This window comes from Crotalus tigris, unplaced genomic scaffold (assembly GCF_016545835.1).
Source record: "Crotalus tigris isolate CLP2741 ecotype Arizona unplaced genomic scaffold, ASM1654583v1 scf7180000024434.1680833, whole genome shotgun sequence".
Lineage (NCBI taxonomy): Eukaryota > Metazoa > Chordata > Lepidosauria > Squamata > Viperidae > Crotalus > Crotalus tigris.
This window is the reverse complement of record NW_024100602.1, coordinates 161,679-180,254: the sequence shown is the minus strand read 5'-3', so window position 1 is coordinate 180,254 and position 18,576 is coordinate 161,679. Positions and strand designations below refer to the sequence as shown.

At 40.7% G+C, this 18,576-nt stretch overlaps 1 protein-coding gene across 4 annotated transcripts in view; it reads right to left on the bottom strand.

Moving 5' to 3' along the window:
* The window catches only part of CRACD (capping protein inhibiting regulator of actin dynamics), a 155,814-nt gene that overhangs the window by 10,178 nt on the left and 127,060 nt on the right, over positions 1-18,576 (bottom strand). For all 4 annotated transcript variants that reach the window (XM_039331102.1, XM_039331104.1, XM_039331103.1 and 1 more), the window contains 4 exons: positions 14,003-14,071; positions 11,409-11,591; positions 4,905-9,096; positions 1,484-1,674 (listed from right to left, as the gene is read on the bottom strand). In XM_039331102.1, the coding sequence (XP_039187036.1) occupies positions 1,484-1,674; positions 4,905-9,096; positions 11,409-11,591; positions 14,003-14,071 (4,635 nt within the window). The remainder of the gene's footprint in view (positions 1-1,483; positions 1,675-4,904; positions 9,097-11,408; positions 11,592-14,002; positions 14,072-18,576) is intronic.

The window sequence follows — 18,576 nt, the reverse complement described above, 5'->3', positions numbered from 1 at the left end:
AGCTTAAATATGATATAGCAAATGTTAAGGGAAATAGAGAAGGAACTTTTAATAATGTAACCTGAGGTATGTACTAAAGATTCTGTTATTGAACTATTGATTACCCAATTACCACGCTGCTTTCTAAATACTCAAATGTAAAACTGGAAAACCAATAAAAACTTGTTATTAAAAAAAAAGGATGTGTTTTATCTTGCATCCTGTTTCTTTACTTTTTATTATAGTTTATATTACAGCAGTTCATTTAGTGGCCACTCGAAGTTATCAATGGCCTGGAAAAAAGTAACTTGTGACCGTTTTTCACACTTGACCGTTGCAGCATCTCTATGGCCAGGTGATCAAAATTCAGGCATGGTTTAAGACAGTCCCAGGTCATGTGATCACCTTGTGTGGCTTCCTGACAAGGAAAGTCAATGAGGAAGTCAGATTCATTTAACAACCGTGTTACTAACTTAACAACGGCAATGATTCTCTTAATCACTGTGGCAAGAAAGGTCGTAAAATGGGACAAAGCTGACTTAACAACTGTCTCACTTAGCAACAGAAATCTTTGGCTCAGTTGTGGTCATGAGGACTACCTGTACTATGCAACGGTTTTGACTCTGATTTTCTGTCTTTAGTATTGTAGGGCATGTGTTCTATTTCTGTAAGTTGTTTCTTTGCTTTTTATTATAATGTGGAAGCTCTTTCCATTTGTGTTGTAAGCTGCAGTGAGTCTGGGAGGTTTGGCAGCATGCCCAGTTGATAAAATGTCAAGGTGTTGGTTTAATAGCTAACGAGCTTATGTAATGTAAGATGTAATAATGGGAATGACTCAGCAGGGTCTGTGTCTCTTTAAGAGCCTTTGTATAAAGCAGGGGTAGGCAACCTTGGCTTCAACTCCCATAGCATAGCTCAGGAATTCTGGGAGTTGAAGTCCACGAGTCATAAAAGAGCCAAGGTTGCCTACCCCTGGTATAAAGGGAAGGCTCTGCTAATGTGTTCTTCTTCTTCCGTTTTCCTGCTGTAACTGTGGTTTGTTGGATCTTGCTGTATTAGCTCGTGTATGTGTATGATCCCGGTGTATGATATTGTAGATAGTGTAAGATAAACTACCATTTACTATAGACCACTGTTTACTGTGTTTACTCCTGGGTTATCTCGTGCAATAAGACTGTGCACGCTCTGACAATGTGAGATGAAGAAGGTTGCATCCATCTCTCTCTAAGCTATCATCCTCCCAAAGTAGGAATGTTGGCTTTTTCTGTTTTACTTGAGTTTAATCATTTATTACAGGTGGTGGATAATTATGGCCCCTTTATGATCTGTGGGCTTCAACTGAAGTCCACAGGTCATAAAAGAGCCATAGTTGCCCACATTTGATTTATTATAATGAAAGCAGTGCTTTTGTTTATCCTGACCAATTTCATTGCCCCTGCTAGCAGAAGATACCAGGTACCCCCAATACATTATACTCTCCCCCCTTCTGTGTTTGGATGCTTACATTTTCTTTAGCCAATTTCTCAGCCTGCTTGGCCTCTCGGGCTTGCCTCCTTTCCTCGCGTGTTGCTTGCTGCTCCCGAAAGCCCTTCTGTTTTTGCAATGCCAAAGTGATCCACAGGGGCTGTGCCGTTTCCCCTTTCTCCATCACTTTTGAACCATCGATGGAATGCCTGCTCTGAAGAATTGGCCTTTCTGAAAGATGGAACAGAGTGGAAGAATATTCTGTGGATACGCTGTTGGTGCTGATAGAAATGGAAGCGGTCCAAAGGAGGACATCTAACCAGACCTTACATCTGTGGTGTGCAAAATGTTGCTTGAAACTTCTCCTAGCTCAGCGGTTCTCAACCTATGGGTCGCGACCCCATTTGAGGTCGAAGGACCATTTTACGGGGGTCGCCAAACAACGCGATCCGCCATTTTTCCTCCTCGGGGCGCCGCCGCGCATGCGCGCCGTGCATGGGGGCACCGCCGCGCATGCGCACCGCGCATGGGGCGCGTCCGTGTGACGGGGGTCGCTGTCACACAAAGGTTGAAACCGCTGTCCTAGCTGCTGTTACAAATTCATTTTAAACAAGCTATCTACACATTTATATTTTCAGACATTTTTGATGGTCCTCCGTCCTTGGATGTTCTGTGTGCCTCATTTATCACATCCTGCGTATGTACAATCGATAGATTTGTATATTTTTAAAATATCTCAGGGTGTTTTTTTGTTTTTTTTTTAATTCACCTATTGTTTAGACCAGAGGTCCCCAACCTTTTGGGCACCAGGGACCAGCTCCGTGGAGAAAGGTTTTTCCATGGACCGGAGAGTGCATGGTTTTGTGTGCTGCCTGCATCCCGCGGATGGGGCTTTGCTTGTTTGTGGGGACCGGTTGCTGGTTGCTGGTTGCTGCGGCCCAGTACTAGTCCACGGACCGGGGGTTGGTGACCCCTGGTTTAGACAATTTTAAAATGGTCTATTTTCAAAGTCTGCATAGGCTTATATCATTCTAGCATGTTATTTTAAATCTATAAAACAAATCTGCTAGACACGTCTGCTCCCGTAGCATGTCTTGTGTGTTTCATGAAACATTTCCTTTCCTGCTAAGTTTTAAAATTCATTATCTTTCTCTAGGCCATGAAATGACACATTTTTCTTCTTTAAAAAGGCAGAAAAGAAACAATCTCTTATAGCACAGTGTTTCTTCCTCAAATGCACGGGGAGAAAAATATTTGTTAGGTGGAGCACCAATAAAGCACTTCAAAGTCCTATATTTTTGAAGGGGAGCTTAATACACTTCTGGAAAACATCTGGAAAATACTTCAGCGTTGTCAACTTTCTCAAAGCTTTGCTAACAAGTTTTGCATCCTTTAGTTCCAATGCTGGCTGCCCTAGAAATGGCAGAACTGCTTTGAGATGTAAGCATCTGCGAGTACCAACACTTCCATCTATTTCTAGAAAGCGTGGGTGTTTAATTCGGGATACATTTGATATGCTATTTTGGGCCATTTGAGCAAATTTTTAAGCTTGTAGGCGGCACATAGAACATGGAATATAGACTTTGACCTGCAGAAGATCTGCAGAAAAGTCTTACACTCTGATGCAGGAAGAAGCAATGCAAGGTCTATAACATTGGAGTAGTTCCACTAGCAAGGAATTTTATCAGAGGAATAAGCTGTTGTATATAAACAAAGGGATGAAGGCAGACAAGTTAAGGGGAAAGATCTGCCATGCGCAGGAGCTCTGCATATGTACCAAATAAAAATTATTTGATACTTCTGGGAAAAAAATCTTGGCTTATGCTAAGTATCTGCCCATTTTATTAGGTATTTTTTTCAGGACTAAATAAAAGTCTATGACTTGTCACTCTGAGTATAGATAGATTTTATGTAACCCTCTACTTTTCCCCTGGACTGCAAAGCGATCAAAGCGGTCAGTCCTAGAGGTGATCAACCCTGACTGCTCTTTAGAAGGCCAGATCCTGAAGTTGAAACTCAAGTACTTTGGCCACCTAATGAGAAGGAAGGACTCACTGGAGAAGAGCCTAATGCTGGGAAAGATTGAGGGCAATAGAAGAAGGGGACGACAGAGAATGAGGTGGCTGGATGGAGTCACTGAAGCAGTAGGCGTTGAGTTTAAATGGACTCCAGAAGATGGTAGAGGACAGGAAGGCCCGGAGGAACGTTGTCCATGGGGTCGCGATGGGTCGGACACGGCTTCACAACTAACAACAACTACTTTTCAGAGGCACCCAATTTATTCATGTTTGATCCATATTGTTGTTTGTGAATTCTCCTGATCTCTAAGACAGACATCTGTCTGATCTTGTTTGAAAGACATCATAGTGGCTCCAAATTGCCTACATGTGAACATCTTTTGACACATACCTGTTGAAAAGGGGTCTAGGACAACTTGCCATGGCCAACTCGTTATGCAACTACTCACTGTGGTCAACGCGCCACCGGACACCTCACCATGGGACAATCCACATGAGATAACTCAACACAATAAAGGTGATCCACCACTGTTTCTTCTACATTATTCCAGTTTTTGTCAATGGAAATCATGTCAAAGAAACAGTGGCAGATAATATTTATCACGTTGAGTTATCCTATGTGGAATTGTCCATGCCAAGTTGGCCACTGAGAGTTCTCTCGCAGTGAGTAGGCCGCAGGAAGATGGCCCCAACGATACGGCTGCAGTGAGATGGCCACGGCAAGTTGACTACAGCGAATTGTCCCAATATGGCACATCAGTCTTTATTTAAAGTGATGTGAGTATTGCAGTGTTATCAGTATTCAAGAAAGACTGCAGTCTTTAGGTCAACTGCAAGTCAATCAGGTATATGTCTACTTCCAGTTCACATGCTAACCTCGGGCACCTGTATAAACCTCAGCTTTTGCAGCTAGGAAAAGAGGAGTGTCTAGAGCAGGGTAGGCAACCTTGGCTCTTTTATGACTCGGGGACTTCAACTCCCAGCATTCCTGAGCCAACCATGCTGGCTCAGGAATTCTGGGAGTTGAAGTCCCCGAGTCATAAAAGAGTCAAGGTTGCCTACCCCTGGTCTAGAGCAGTGGTTCTCAACCTTTCTAATGCCGCGACCCCATAATACAGTTCCCCATGTTGTGGTGACCCCCAACCACTTATATATCACCGGGTGCCAGGGGCGTGGCCAAAGAAAAGGGGAAAAAATGGCGGACAGCCTTGTTTGGCGACCCCCGTGAAATGGTTGTTCGACCCCAAATGGGGCCCCAACCCACAGGTTGAGAACCACTGGTCTAGAGGAACAATAAAGCAGACCTGCACCAAATCCACTAAGGATGAATGTCTTCTTAATAGATTTAATTTAATGTTGCCTTGTCCACCTTCCTACGAACCTTCCTAATCAAAGGTAGCTTTTTCATGAGGAAGTTGTACTTAAGAGTTGCCTTTTGCTTACCTTTTTTCAATGGCTCTGGCTTTTTTTCTGCTTTCTCTCTCCAGGGCATGGTGATGGATGGAAAAAAAGATTTCTTCTCTCTAGATTCTTCCTCCTCGTTCTTGCTTTCACTGGGCGCTTGGGAGGGCTGAGGACTCCCTTTACCTTCACTTTTTCTCCAGCTGGTGTCAGGTTCCACTTTAGATACCCTTTTCCCCATGGGTTCGGTGACGTGAGCTCTACGGGGTTTTGAGAGAGGAGATGAAGGTGGTGTTTGGCTGATGGGCTTTGGAGCCAATGCAGGTTTTGGTGGGAGGGGTGATTTAGAAACAGTTTTCTCTTGACCAGGTGCAGACATGGGACCAGTGGGACAAGACACAGGTGCAACGATGGTGTAATTGCGACTGATAATAGTTAATGTGCTATTATCAGAATTAAGCCTTGCGTCTTTTCTCTCTTGACTCAGAGATTTGCTATCTTTCAAAAATAAAGGTTTTGCATCTTGTTCATTGTCTGGGGTGACCAGTGGAGTTGGCAAGCCATCAAAACTATCTCCTGCACTGTATCTTTTCTTCTTCTTCTGCTCTGCTTGCTGGTCATAGTGAAAACGCAAGGAGTAATTGGTCCTCCTTAATTTCACCCCAAATGGGGCGACGTTTTCTTCTCCACTTGGTGACGCTCGGTCCATTTTTTGGGAACCAACGTTCTGCGGTGTTTCCATTGTTGACGAAGTCTCCGATGGGGAGACTTCTTTATTTGGAGAATACGGGAGACTTGGAACAAGAAAAGAGGGGAGATCTTTGGCAAACTTACATCCCTCGGTACTACCTGCTACTTCCTGTCGCCCTCTGATTTTCCCTGGTGAAGTTCCTACATTCTTTGTACCAACCGGTGACTCTGTTTGGACTGCCTCGTTGTCTGAATGCGGAGTGGATGGACTCAACTGCACTGCTGCATTTTCTGCTTCGGGAGCAGTTTTATTCTCTGCAGCTGTACTGGTTTTGGATATTTCTGAAAACTTCTGCCATGCAGGAGTTATAGAAAACTTTGCATTTGCAGACAAAGTCTTTCGTAAGTTACCATGGAAAGTACTTCGACTTTTCGCTGTCCAATCATCACTATGCCTATTAAGACTCCCGTTGTCTTTCTCATTAAATTTATCGTTTTCTGCACCTTTTAAGATTTTTGAACGAATTGAAGCCCATTCATCCAGGATGGCTTGATTGTCCACTGAATCCTGAACATGCTTCACTTTAGTACTGTTTGGCCTGCCATCAACAGGTTTCTGGATGCTTTCTGGCTGAGGCGCGTCCATCACTTTCTTTTCTTCTGTTAAGCCAAGTAAAGATTTACAGGCTGTATCTTTTATCTGATTGAGATTTACTGCAGTGCCACAGAGTTGTGCTCCAGTGACCAAGATTGCTGTATGTGGAACACATAAAGAAGTTGGAAGATTACTAGAACCTCTACTAGACTTAGGGTCTTTACATTCTTTTGTGGCAGAAGGAAGTGGAGCCTCTTTAACAGGGGTAACTGGACTTAAATTCACTTTTGGAAATATAATTTCTTTTTCTCCAGAAGACACTTGAAAGGTGAAGCCCCTGGACATTGTTTGCCGGGCGTCCACTTCCTGCCAACGTAATTCTTCACCAAGAGCCCTTTCCTGCTTCTCAACTTCAATGTTCATCACCTGATGAACTCTTAGACTGCCTTCTTCCTTCTGCTCTTTGCCTGGCTGAGTTCTCTGTTGCTGCCCTGATTCCTCTTTACCTTGTAGCTCTTTCTCAACAGTTTCCAAGCATTCATCTTCTGGTTGCTTATTCATGTGTAACTGGTGGGGTTCCTTCTCTTCTTTTGGCGTTTCCAGTGACTGCTGATCTTCTAAACAGAGGGTTTTCTGTCTTTCCAATTGTAGGTCCTCTGTCCTTCGTATAAATTCCTCCTGATGCACTTCCTTCTCAGCCCACAAATGCCCTATTTCTGCTGGTGCTACTTTTCTATGTTCTGCTGATCCAACCGATCTTGCCGATTTTTGCTGCTTTTGTTCATTTGTACTAAATTGTTTTTCATTCAGGTTTTGCTGTTCCTCTTCTTGTCCCTTCACTTTCATAGCTGTTCCCTTCTCTTGCAATTGGCTTGTATCATCTAAATTTTTGTTGCTTTCTTGTTCTTTCTTTCTCTGTCCTAGTTCTCTTTTTTGCTCTTGCAGTAGTTGTTGGTTTTCAGACTCTTCAGTTGGCCCTGTTTTAAGTTCTTTCATCGCTTGCTTTTCCAAATACCGATGGCTTATTTTTTCTTCCTGAGTCTTTTGCTTTTCTGGTTCTTTCTTTTTATCCTTCCATCCTCCCTGGATAAAACTGTCATTCTGTTCTGTTCCTTGATGTCTCTTTTCTTCTTTTGGATCTTTGATGTTCTGCTGTTTCTGTATCATACAAACTTTATGCCTTTGTTCTTCTTGTTCATATTGTCTCTTCTTTTCCTCCTGCGGCCTTTGTGCCTCCTGTTCATGTCGCTTCCGTTCTTCCTGCTGTTGTCTTTGCTGGTCCAGTTCACTTTGTCTCTTTGCTTCCTCCTCCCTCTGTCTCCGTAGCTCTACTTCATGTTGTCTCTTTTGTTCTTCCTCTCGCTGTCTTTGTCGGTCCAGTTCACGTTGTCTCTTTGCTTCTTCCTGATGTTGCCTTTGGACCTCCAATTCACATTGTCTCTTTTGTTCTTCCTCCAGCTGTCTCTGTAGTTCTAGTTCACGTTGTCTCTTTTGTTCTTCTTCCCGTTGTCTCTGTAGTTCTAGTTCACGTCGTCTCTTTTGTTCTTCTTCCCATTGTCTCTGTAGTTCTAGTTCACGTTGTCTCTTTTGTTCTTCCTCCAGCTGTCTCTGTAGTTCTAGTTCACGTTGTCTCTTTTGTTCTTCTTCCCGTTGTCTCTGTAGTTCTAGTTCACATCGTCTTTTTTGTTCTTCTTCCCATTGTCTCTGTAGTTCTAGTTCACGTTGTCTCTTTTGTTCTTCCTCCAGCTGTCTCTGTATTTCTAGTTGACGTTCTTTCTTTTGTTCTTCCTCCCGTTGTCTCTGTAGTTCTAGTTCACGTTGTCTCTTTTGTTTTTCTTCCCATTGTCTCTGTAGTTCTAGTTCACGTTGTCTTTTTTGTTCTTCTTCCCATTGTCTCTGTAGTTCTAGTTCACGTCGTCTCTTTTGTTCTTCTTCCCATTGTCTCTTTTGTTCTTCTTCCCGTTGTCTCTTTTGTTCTTCCTCCAGTTGTCTCTGTATTTCTAGCTGATGTTCTTTCTTTTGTTCTTCCTCCCGTTGTCTCTGTTGTTCTAGTTCACGTTGTCTCTTTTCTTCCTCCTGCTGTCTCTGTACTTCTAGTTCATGTTGTCTCTTTTGTTCTGTCTCCTGTTGTCTTTGAATTTCCAGATCATGTTGTTTCCTTGCTTCTTCCTGATATTGCCTTTGGACCTCAAGTTCACATTGTCTTTTTTGTTCTTCCTCTCGCTGTCTTTGTAGTTGTAGTTCACATTGTCTCTTCTGTTCTTCTTCATGCTGTCTTTGGACCTCCAGTTGAAATTGTCTCTTTTCTTCTTCCTGTTGTTGCCTTTGGACCTCCAGCTCACCCTGTATTTTTGCTTCTCCCTGCTGCCTTTGTGCCTCTAGTTCTTGTTGTTTCTTCTTTTTCTCCTTCTGCCATTGCATGTCCACTTCATGTGGTTTCTGCTCTTCCTGCTGTCCTTGTGCCTCTAGTTCATGTTGTGCCTGTTCTTGATCCCTTTGTTTTTGTTCCTCAAGATCCTGAGATTTTTTTTGGATTTCTGCCTGCAATTTTTCAAGCTTTTCTCCATTCCTTCTCTGTTTTTCTTGTTCTTTTAGGCCTTTTGCCTGATGATCTTGATCTTTTTTCTCTTCCATTTGATAAAGTTGTTCTTCCTGAAGTTGCAGTTTTTTCCCTACTTGTTCTCCTTGGACTCCCTCAAATTCTAGAAATCTTTTGTGTTCCATAGGGCTTTTGAATTTTGCTTCAGCCATTTCTTCCTTTTGACCTGCCTCAAGTTTTATCCAGTGGTCTTGTTTTCGTTTTCCTTCAGTTTTCTGTTCCTGGACTTCTCCATGCTGGATTAACTTGTCTGGTCTGTAATAGCTATCATCTTTTGTCATTTTATCTTCAGTGCCCTGCGATTCTAGGATGTCTTGTCCAAAGTCAGTTTCTATTAAACTTTGTACCTCCTAGTATTGGGAAATAAAAATAGGTTTACTTAATGCAGTAGAAGGCTATTATAATCCCATTCCTATTTTAAATAATTCATTGGGATGAATTACAGGTAGTCCTCGACTTATAACAGTTCATTTAGTGATTATTCAAAGTTATAATGGCACTGTAAAAAGGGATTTATGACTGTTTTTCACACTTACAACTGTTGCAACATCCCCATGATCATATGATCAAAATTTCGGTACTTGGCAACTGGTTCATATTTAGGACAGTTGCATTGTGCATGTGATCACCTTTTGTGATCTTCTGACAAACAAACTCAATAAGGAAGCCAGATTCATTTAAGGACTGTGTACAAACTTAACAACTGCAGTGATTCACTTAACAACTATAACAAGACAAGTTATAAAATGGGGCAAAATTCACTTAACAACTGTCTCACTTAGCAACAGAAATTTTGGGCTCAATTGTGGTCATAAGTCAAGGACTATCTAATTTGCTTTTATAAAACTTAGTCATATATTGCAACAATGTTAATGTATTCTATATAACATTTCAACATGTATAGAATAGATTAAGGTCTAGTAATTTGTCTCATGTTGATTCCATCCAGGTTTCAGGCATTTTGAACTGCTATTTATGGAAATACCTATTTGGGGGGGAAAAACAATTAGCATTCTACCATTTAGAAAATGTATCCATTCAGAAATTCACTATTCATCTAAGAAAGTTGCAGGATGCGTAACAGGCAAGAGCTTGTATTCAAAGATAAAAGGAATGACTCCCAGTTCTGGTGTATACTTGCACAAAGAACTGCAGGACGACAATGGTATAGTACTGTAAATGTTGAAGTAAAATGGAAATAAGATATAAAACATGCAGATGACAATATCTTATCTGGCAAAAACCCTTGTTAATTATATACACTAGTATTGGTGAACTAAGCAGTCATTGTTATTACATTTCATTCTCACCCAATAACATGTACAATTTGTTCTACTTCAAATTTATCTATAACAAAGATAAAGGTTTATCTTAGGGGTCGGCAACCTTAAACACTCAAAGAGCCACTTGGACCCGTTTCCCAGAGAAAAGAAAACACTGGGAGCCGCAAAACCTGTGCGCACATGCCTGAGCGCACAAGGGGGGGGAACTTGATTGAAGAGTTTAATTAAAAAGAAATAGAGGCTGCTGTGCATGAGTTCTCTCTCTCCCCCCCTCCCTTCATCCCTCTCTTTCTCCTCCCTCTCTCTGTCTCCCCCCCTCTCTCCGATCTGCTGAGAGAGAGAGAGAGAGAGATGCTGCTTCCTGCTGAGACACATCAAAGGCAGGAGCCCCGCCCAATAAGCTTGTCAGCTTGTCCAAGAACAGCGTGAGGCCATTCTCTTTTTTATACAGATACAGAGAGAGAAAGAGAGAGAGAGAGAGAGAGAGAGAGAGAGAGAGAAAGGGAGGGAGGGAGAGGGGAAGGGAAGCGCAAGTGCCTCTCTCTGTCTCTCTCTCTGCAAATGGTGGAGGAGGCTGGGAGCTGCAGGAGAAGGCTCAAAGAGCCACATGCAACTCCGGAGCTGCAGGTTGCCAAATTGCTCAAGATTCTTTGAGATTTTGCCCAACAGATTTATAAAAGTCTCCACTGCAAAAAAATATTTGTAGCTCAGGGTTGAACTGTGGATTCCTTGCTACTCTCTGAGGCTGGTGGTTTGATTGTAGTCATTTCATTATCAGTCATTTCATTATCATTATCAGACTAGGTAACATAATTAGTACTACCAAATGTTAGTACTAATTAGTACTAGCAAATGGGGTTTGCCACCTATTTATGGTAGCTTGCCCTACCAGTATAGGGGGGCATTAGGGAATGCTAATAATTCCTTGATTAGGGAATTATTTTCTGTTAAAATTGTTTGTCTGGGGTTAATCCCTGCTTATCTGATTGCTGGTTGCTATAGAGGAAGCCGTTTTTATTTCCTCCTTAGCGCTTTATTATCTCTTTTAAATGGTGTATAAATATCATTTATCTCTATAGTATATACATTTTTTAAGTCTATGTACGTTTCTTTTACAGATGAATAGGAAAAAGCATATTGAGTGCAAGTCGGTGAATAAAATGGCAGAACCTGACAGTTATGACTTTATTTCTGAGAAATGATCATCATATATAGCAGGGCAGAAAATCTCCCAAATGGGGTGAGGTAGATTTACCTCCATCAGTACCAGCTGAAGTGTAATACTGAAAGATTCAAAGGTTAACCAATATTCTTAGACGCGCTCTGTGTCTTAAAATCAGCAGCTAAAATTCAGACCTCCGTAGCAATCAGTTCAATACCTTTGACAATCTGTGTTTTTTGGAAACCCTCTGCTTCTTTGGCCTGACTGAGAGTTTGTGCTTTGCTGCACTGTTGTCCAGGCAAGCGGTGGCCAATGGGATGGCATCAAGGTTGACGGTTTCAATGGTTCCAGAAGGGGAATGGTGTCTTTTTGGCCGAGAGGACACTTTGACAGGGGTCACCTAGAGAAATCCCAAGAAAAAGGAAAAATGAGAGAAAGAGCTGAGATCCTGTATTTAAAGCAAAATGAATTCCAAATCCAGTAATTCACTCTAGAAATGAATTCAAAGCCAAGTTCGCCAGTTTCTCTTATTGCTTTCCTTCTTTATTTTTATAACTTCCTGTGCCTCCAAATGGCCTTGATAAGACTCAAAGAGAGAGAGCTAGCAACCAGATGATTGCCAGGAATATAAACCCTTTCATTCCCCACCATTCAGTCAGAACTGAAGCAGCTTCTTGGATGAGAAGCAAAACATCTTCAAAGAAAAGACAAAGGAAGTCCAGTTGCCTTTTGAAAAAGCATCTTTGGGACAACCATGACCTGGATGACTGAGAACCTCTGTAAACACTATGATTTTTTTCCCTCAGCACCGCACAATATGGTGTTTTTTTCCCCTGAGCTCTCAAGCTCAAGACTCATTGCAATTAAAAGGACTGGAAAATGCACTGGCTCAAAACTCATTTCGGCTGAACCAACTTTCAAGAGATTTTCCTTGGATGAAAACTGATTGTTTTGTCACCATGAGTTAATTTCTTCTAAACACCTTCTTCAGTGGTCTTCCACAAACTGAAAGAACAGCAAGGGGAGTGGATTGGAGACCTTTCCCATCATGAATGCCCATCCCTGCCACTGCACACTTAAGAGCTGGTATCAGGCAAGTATTTCTTTGGCTTTCAGGACAGCAAATGTATGATAAAAAGGGCACCACTTGAACATTCCCCCTGTTAACAAAGCCATGTGACAAAAATCTCTTCAGAATGTTAGCTTTCCCTATGAATGATGTTCCCATATTAATGCCTTACTAGTGAAGTTCTGAACTAAGCTGTGGAGGATCTCTATGCAGACATAGTCTATTATCAAGGTTTGTTGTTGTTGTTAATTGCGAAGTCGTGTCCGACCCATCGCGACCCCATGAACAATGTTCCTCCAGGCCTTCCTGTCCTCTACCATCTTCTGGAGTCCATTTAAGTTCACACCTACTGCTTCAGTGACTCCATCCAGCCCCCTCATTCTCTGTCGTCCCCTTCTTCTATTGCCCTCCATCTTTCCCAGCATTAGGCCCTTCTCCAGTGAGTCCTTCCTTCTCATTAGTGGCCAAAGTATTTGAGTTTCAACTTTAGGATCTGGCCTTCTAAAGAGCAGTCGGGGTTGATCTCTTCTAGGACTGACCAGTTTGAACGCCTTGCAGTCCAAGGGACTCGCAGGAGTCTTCTCCAGCACCATAGTTCAAAGGCCTCAATTCTTTGGCGCTCAGCCTTTCTTATGGTCCAACTTTCATAGCCATACATTGCAACTGGGAAAACCATGGCCTGGACTATACGCACTTTTGTTGGCAGGGTGATGTCTCTGCTTTTTAGTATGCTGTCTAGATTTGCCATAGCTTTCCTCCCCAGGAGCAAGCGTCTTTTAATTTCTTGGCTGCAGTCCCCATCTGAGGTGATCTTGGAGCCCAGAAAAATAAAATCTGTCACTACCTCCATTTCTTCCCCATCTATTTGCCAGGAATTGAGAGGTTACTTTCTCAAAAAAATCTGGACTATGACCTGAACAATAGTTTACATCTCAGTGATCCAGGAGGCACAGACATTATTATCTGCTCTACTGTAGTAGCGTGGAAGCAAAGGAAAGAGAATGTCTTGGTATGGCTATGGACCAAAAGCTGAAGCTGAGGCAGAGTTTCATGCTATGCTCCCAGTTATCCTTTCTACTGCAGCCTGCAGTAATTCTGTCATCCCCAAATAATTCTGATCCATAGGACATTTGGAATTTTGAGACTATGTCTGATATATCTCCCCAAAGAAATGCCATGGGTAAATTCATCTAGTCACAAAATGGCAGCCATTGTGAGTATGGTCAGATCTGAAAGACTACTTTTGATAGCTCCCCAGAACAGTCTATACAGTTCAGGTTCTCTTCATCCTTGTTTTCTGAACAGGTAGCCATACTTTCAAACAAAATATGGGCTACGGGCTGCCATTTGATTTTTTTTTTAATAATGCCAAGCCCATCCTTGAAAGAAAGATGCTAAAAGATAGCACTTTGCTTTGTAGTATGCTAACTTTTCATTTTGGGCAACTGAGTGGGAAGATGGTTAAAATAATTCAAAACTGAAAAAGTAAAATGCCAAGTGGTGCAAAGAAACTGATAGGAACCAACAGAAGGTCAACAGGCACAAGCAATAAATGTCATAAAATTTAAAGCCATACCATGGTTTTATATCTCAATGGCTTACAACTCCAGGTTCAAAGGTACAAGTTTACCTCAGTCTGAGTTGCCCGTTAAGAAATGTGGTTAGACATTTTCATGTAATTTGTTGCAAATTTTGAAGTGGCCCTGAAGAAATAAATGCCATTAGTGTCTTATTTCTAATACCTTCTCATCTCTGTCACGACTTGTTTCACCCAGACTTGTAGGACTTAAGGAATCAGGCATCACAGTTGACTAGAAAAAAAATATGAATATTATACAAAACTATTCCAACCAGATATATTGTAGATTCATACTTTCTAGAAGCACCAAATGCTTTTATATTACAGTCATAATAAGATCCTATTACAATGTTAATCTAATGCCATCTACATTTGTTGGATAAATTGGCTGAATAAAAAGATTTGTTCCCTTCTTTTCCAGCAATTTTAAATCATGAGAAGAGGAAGCTGGATTGCAAGCCTAAAAGGATGGATGTTTTTCTATTTTTCATGCTTTACCTTTCATACAATTATGAAAAAACTGTAAAAAGTAATGCTTATAAAAAAAACGAGGCTTCCGGTGGGAGGCGACGGCGATGGCGGCTAGCTTTTAGCCGTCCAGCTGGGGAAGTGTCAGAGCCGCGGAGCGCAGCGCGCATCAGCTGGCCCGCGGCTCGGAAATCCCTTCCCGGGCAAAGGGAAGGGATAGAGAACGCAAGAGTAGAGGTAGAACCCCTAAACCCCCTCTGGATTTATTTCTAGAGGGGGTGAAAGGAGTGTTCCCTCGGAGCTCTTGCTGATCTCCGCCTCCCAGCTGTTTTTGCTTCCTCGGAAGCAAAAGAAACCGCCGCTTCTATCTCCGTGTTTACAGCATTTTGGTGAGTAATTTTTAAACGGACGGAGCAGTTTAAAGGATTTTTTGTTATATTTTAGGTGTTTATTTTTTTTATCTTTTGATTTTTACTATTTTTCCTCCTTTTCTTTGTTATACTAGTGAAAGGACTTAAGATGGCGTTTTGAAAGTGTCGGAGTTTTTTTTTCCTTTCTCTTTTGTTTTACTTTCCCTTTTTAAGGATTGTTTTTTGCTTTTGCTTTTGCTTTTGGCTTAGAATTTTTTTTTTTGAATTGTTTGCTCTTTTATTACTTATTCTTGGGATTTATTCTGGACTTTTAATGATTATAGTTTGTCTCTTTTTAAAAATTCTTTTTTTCTTTTTTTTCCTCCTCCCTTTTTGGCTGGAGGGGAAAGGGAAGTGACAATTGTGCTTTTTAAAATGGCTTCAAAGAGGCAGCAGCCTTCCTCAATACCCAAGGTTATTTCTTCTCCTATAACTTCCACTGCACAGTTACAACAACAATCTAAACATGCACCACCGGCTCAGCCACCACCCTCCCCTCCTTTACCTGGACTTTCAGTGCAAGAGGTTAGAGGTATAATGGGAGAGATTGTAGTTCAAATGAGAGAGGAAATGACTCAATTTGTTTCACAGATTAAATCAGAAATTAAATCTGATCTCAAAGAAGAGATAACGGGGATAAAGTCTAAATTGCAAGAAAATAATAATGAATTACGACAAGATATACTGGCAGCTGTTTCAGGTTTGGCTACTGTGGTGGTTAAGCTCGATGCAAGGCTTGAGGAAGTGGAAGACAAAGTTGACTCTTTAGATGACAAAATTCAAGACGTGGAAAGGAAGGTGGACTCCTCACAAGAAGATATTTTGATGTTTCAGTACAGACAGATGGAGTATGCTCTGAGGATTAGAGGCCTCAAGGAAGATATGAATCAAGATTTGATGGAGGTGGTTCTTAGTGATCTGGCGCTGGCTTTGGATATGGATAAAGGAGAATTACAGAGAGAAGTAGAAAAAATTTATAGACTCAACTCCTGGATTGCTAAGCAGAAGAATTTGCCCAGAGATGTGGTGATTTACTTTACAAAGAAGTCCCTGCGGAATGAGATTATACAAGCTTTTTACAACAAAAGATTTCAGATTGCCGCCCAAGATGTCATCATTCTAAAGGAAATCCCATCTAAAATCTTAAGAAGTAGGAAAGACTTTGCTTTTTTAACCAATGAGCTTAAAGCTAGATCGATGCCATTCAGATGGGAAATTCCGATGGGTATCGTTTTGAGCCATGCTGGGACACGTTACAGATTGAACACAGTTGACAAAGCTAGAGATTTCTATACTTCGGTCCTGAGTGCAGGCTCAACTTCATCTGGTCGGAAATCTTTGAGTGCTAAGGAACCTGAGCAGCAATCTGAGGCACTAGATTTGGTTTCCGCAGGGATGATAGAAGTGGCAAAGCAACGCCAAACGGAGGCTAAAGAGCAGAGGATGACTCGTGCAGCTTATAAGCGTAAAGAGAAAGAGCAACGTAAAAAAGAGCCCAAAGAGAATTCTCCTGGAAGTCCATCACCGCCGGTGGGAGGAGCAAGACCCAAGAGTTATGCAACACATGCAGCTCTGTCAGAGTTTGATGGTGTCTTCTCCAGGCTGCGTGCCAAGGGAGATGGCAAAGTTTTTGACCTGGAATGTTAATGGATTGAATTCTCCTCAGAAACGGAAAAAAATCTTTTATTATTTGAAACAACATACCAATGATGTTATTTGTTTACAGGAAACTCATATTCTACTTAAAGATCAGAAATATTTAGTTAATGCTCGTTTGGGATCTCATTTTATATCTCCTGCACCTGGGAAGAAAGGGGGAGTTGTTATATATGTCAAACAAAACCTGCCAGCTTGTCTGGTAGAATCAGATCCCCAGGGGAGATATGTGATGATTGAACTTGGTATTTATGGTAAGAAAGTACTTATAGTTGGACTTTATGCTCCAAATCAACAACAGGAACAATTTTATAAACAGTTACACCAAAAAATAACTTTGCTTGACTATAGATCAGTGGTACTAATGGGTGATTGGAATGGTGTCTTAGACACACAAAGGGATAAGAAAGGTTCCTCTCCTTTTCTTAAACAAGCAAGGCTACCTAAAGCCTTTTTTGATATGAAAGAAGACTGGGAATTAAGGGACTATTGGCGGGAACGTAATCAAGAGGAGAGAGACTTTACTTTTTTTTCTGACAGACACCAATCTTTTTCAAGAATTGACTTTTTCTTGATTACCACGGATTTGTATAATAAAGTAAAGAATGTAAAGATTTTTCCTAGATCACTGACGGATCATAGTCCAGTTTGGATGGAGTTGATTCAAGAGAAAGAGGAAAGAAGATCCTGGAGAGTTAATGAAAATTTGTTTAGACAAGAGAAGAATGTTCAAAAACTAAAGGAGTGTTTAAAGGACTATTTTGCTTTGAATATGTACAAGGGGACTTCAATGTCAATGGTATGGGATGCAGGTAAAGCATTTATGCGCGGTGTTTTGATAAAAATGAATAATTTTTATAAGCGAAATCAGATTCAGAAACGTAGAGAACTTGAAGATGAAATTAAACTAAAAGAAAGGGCTTTGATTCTAAATCCTTCTGATGAAAGTACTAAAGAATCTGTAAAGTTATTAAGGTCACAATTTAATATGTTGATAGCAGATCAAGCTGCAACCAATTTATTATTTATGAAACAAAATACATTTTGTAATGCTAATAAGCCGGGGAGATGGTTGGCTTATCAATTAAGAAAGAAACAGAGACAGAGAATAATAGAGAAAATAAATTATAAGGGTAAACTAGTTTCTCAGAAGGAATTAATTAAAAAATCTTTTTTGGATTATTATCAAAACCTATACAAATCTACTAATGTACAACTGTTAGATATAAATAAATATTTAGCTGAGGCAAGTTTTCCTAAACTGACTGAGGATCAGAAATATGAAATTAATGGTTTAATCACTAAGGAGGAAATCGCCTCAGCAATTCAACAATTGAAATTAGGGAAAGCACCGGGTACGGATGGGTTAACAGCTGTTTATTATAAAGCCTTAATGGAGGAGATGATTCAACCATTAAATGATCTTTTTAATGGTATCCTACAGGGTTTAGAGATTCCTCCTTCATGGCGTAGTGCTTTTATATCATTGATTCCAAAGGAGGATCAAGATCTTACTTTACCAAAAAACTATAGGCCTATATCTCTTTTAAACGTGGATTATAAGATATTTGTAAAAATTTTGGTAAATAGGCTTATGAGGGTGGTGCATCATCTTGTGCATAAAGATCAATCAGGGTTTATAACAGGAAGGTATATGAAAAACAATGTTAGACAAATTATTAATTTACTAGAATACTTAGATAAGAACAACCAAGTTTCTGCAGGGCTCATATTTTTAGATGCTGAAAAAGCATTTGACCAACTGAATTGGCATTTTATGCTAAGAGTAATGGAAGAAATGAATTTTGGTGAAAACATATTACAAGCCCTTAAGGTAATATATCAAAAACAAACAGCACAACTTATTGTTAATGGAGGTTTGTCGGAGGTTTTCACAATAGAGAAAGGTACTAGACAGGGGTGTCCTTTATCGCCATTGTTGTTTGTTTTAACATTGGAAATATTATTGATTAAAATTCGAGAGTCTCAGGAAATTAAAGGAATATATGTTAATAAAAAAGAATATAAGTTGAGAGCTTTTGCGGATGACTTGGTTGTTACTTTGTCGCAACCTGACTATTCTGTAGTAAACTTATTACAGTTGATTCACCATTATGGTTTGGTCTCGGGTTTTAAGATTAATGTAAATAAGACTAAAATTTTACCTAAAAATATGTCGAGTCAGGAGAAGCAGATTTTGGTT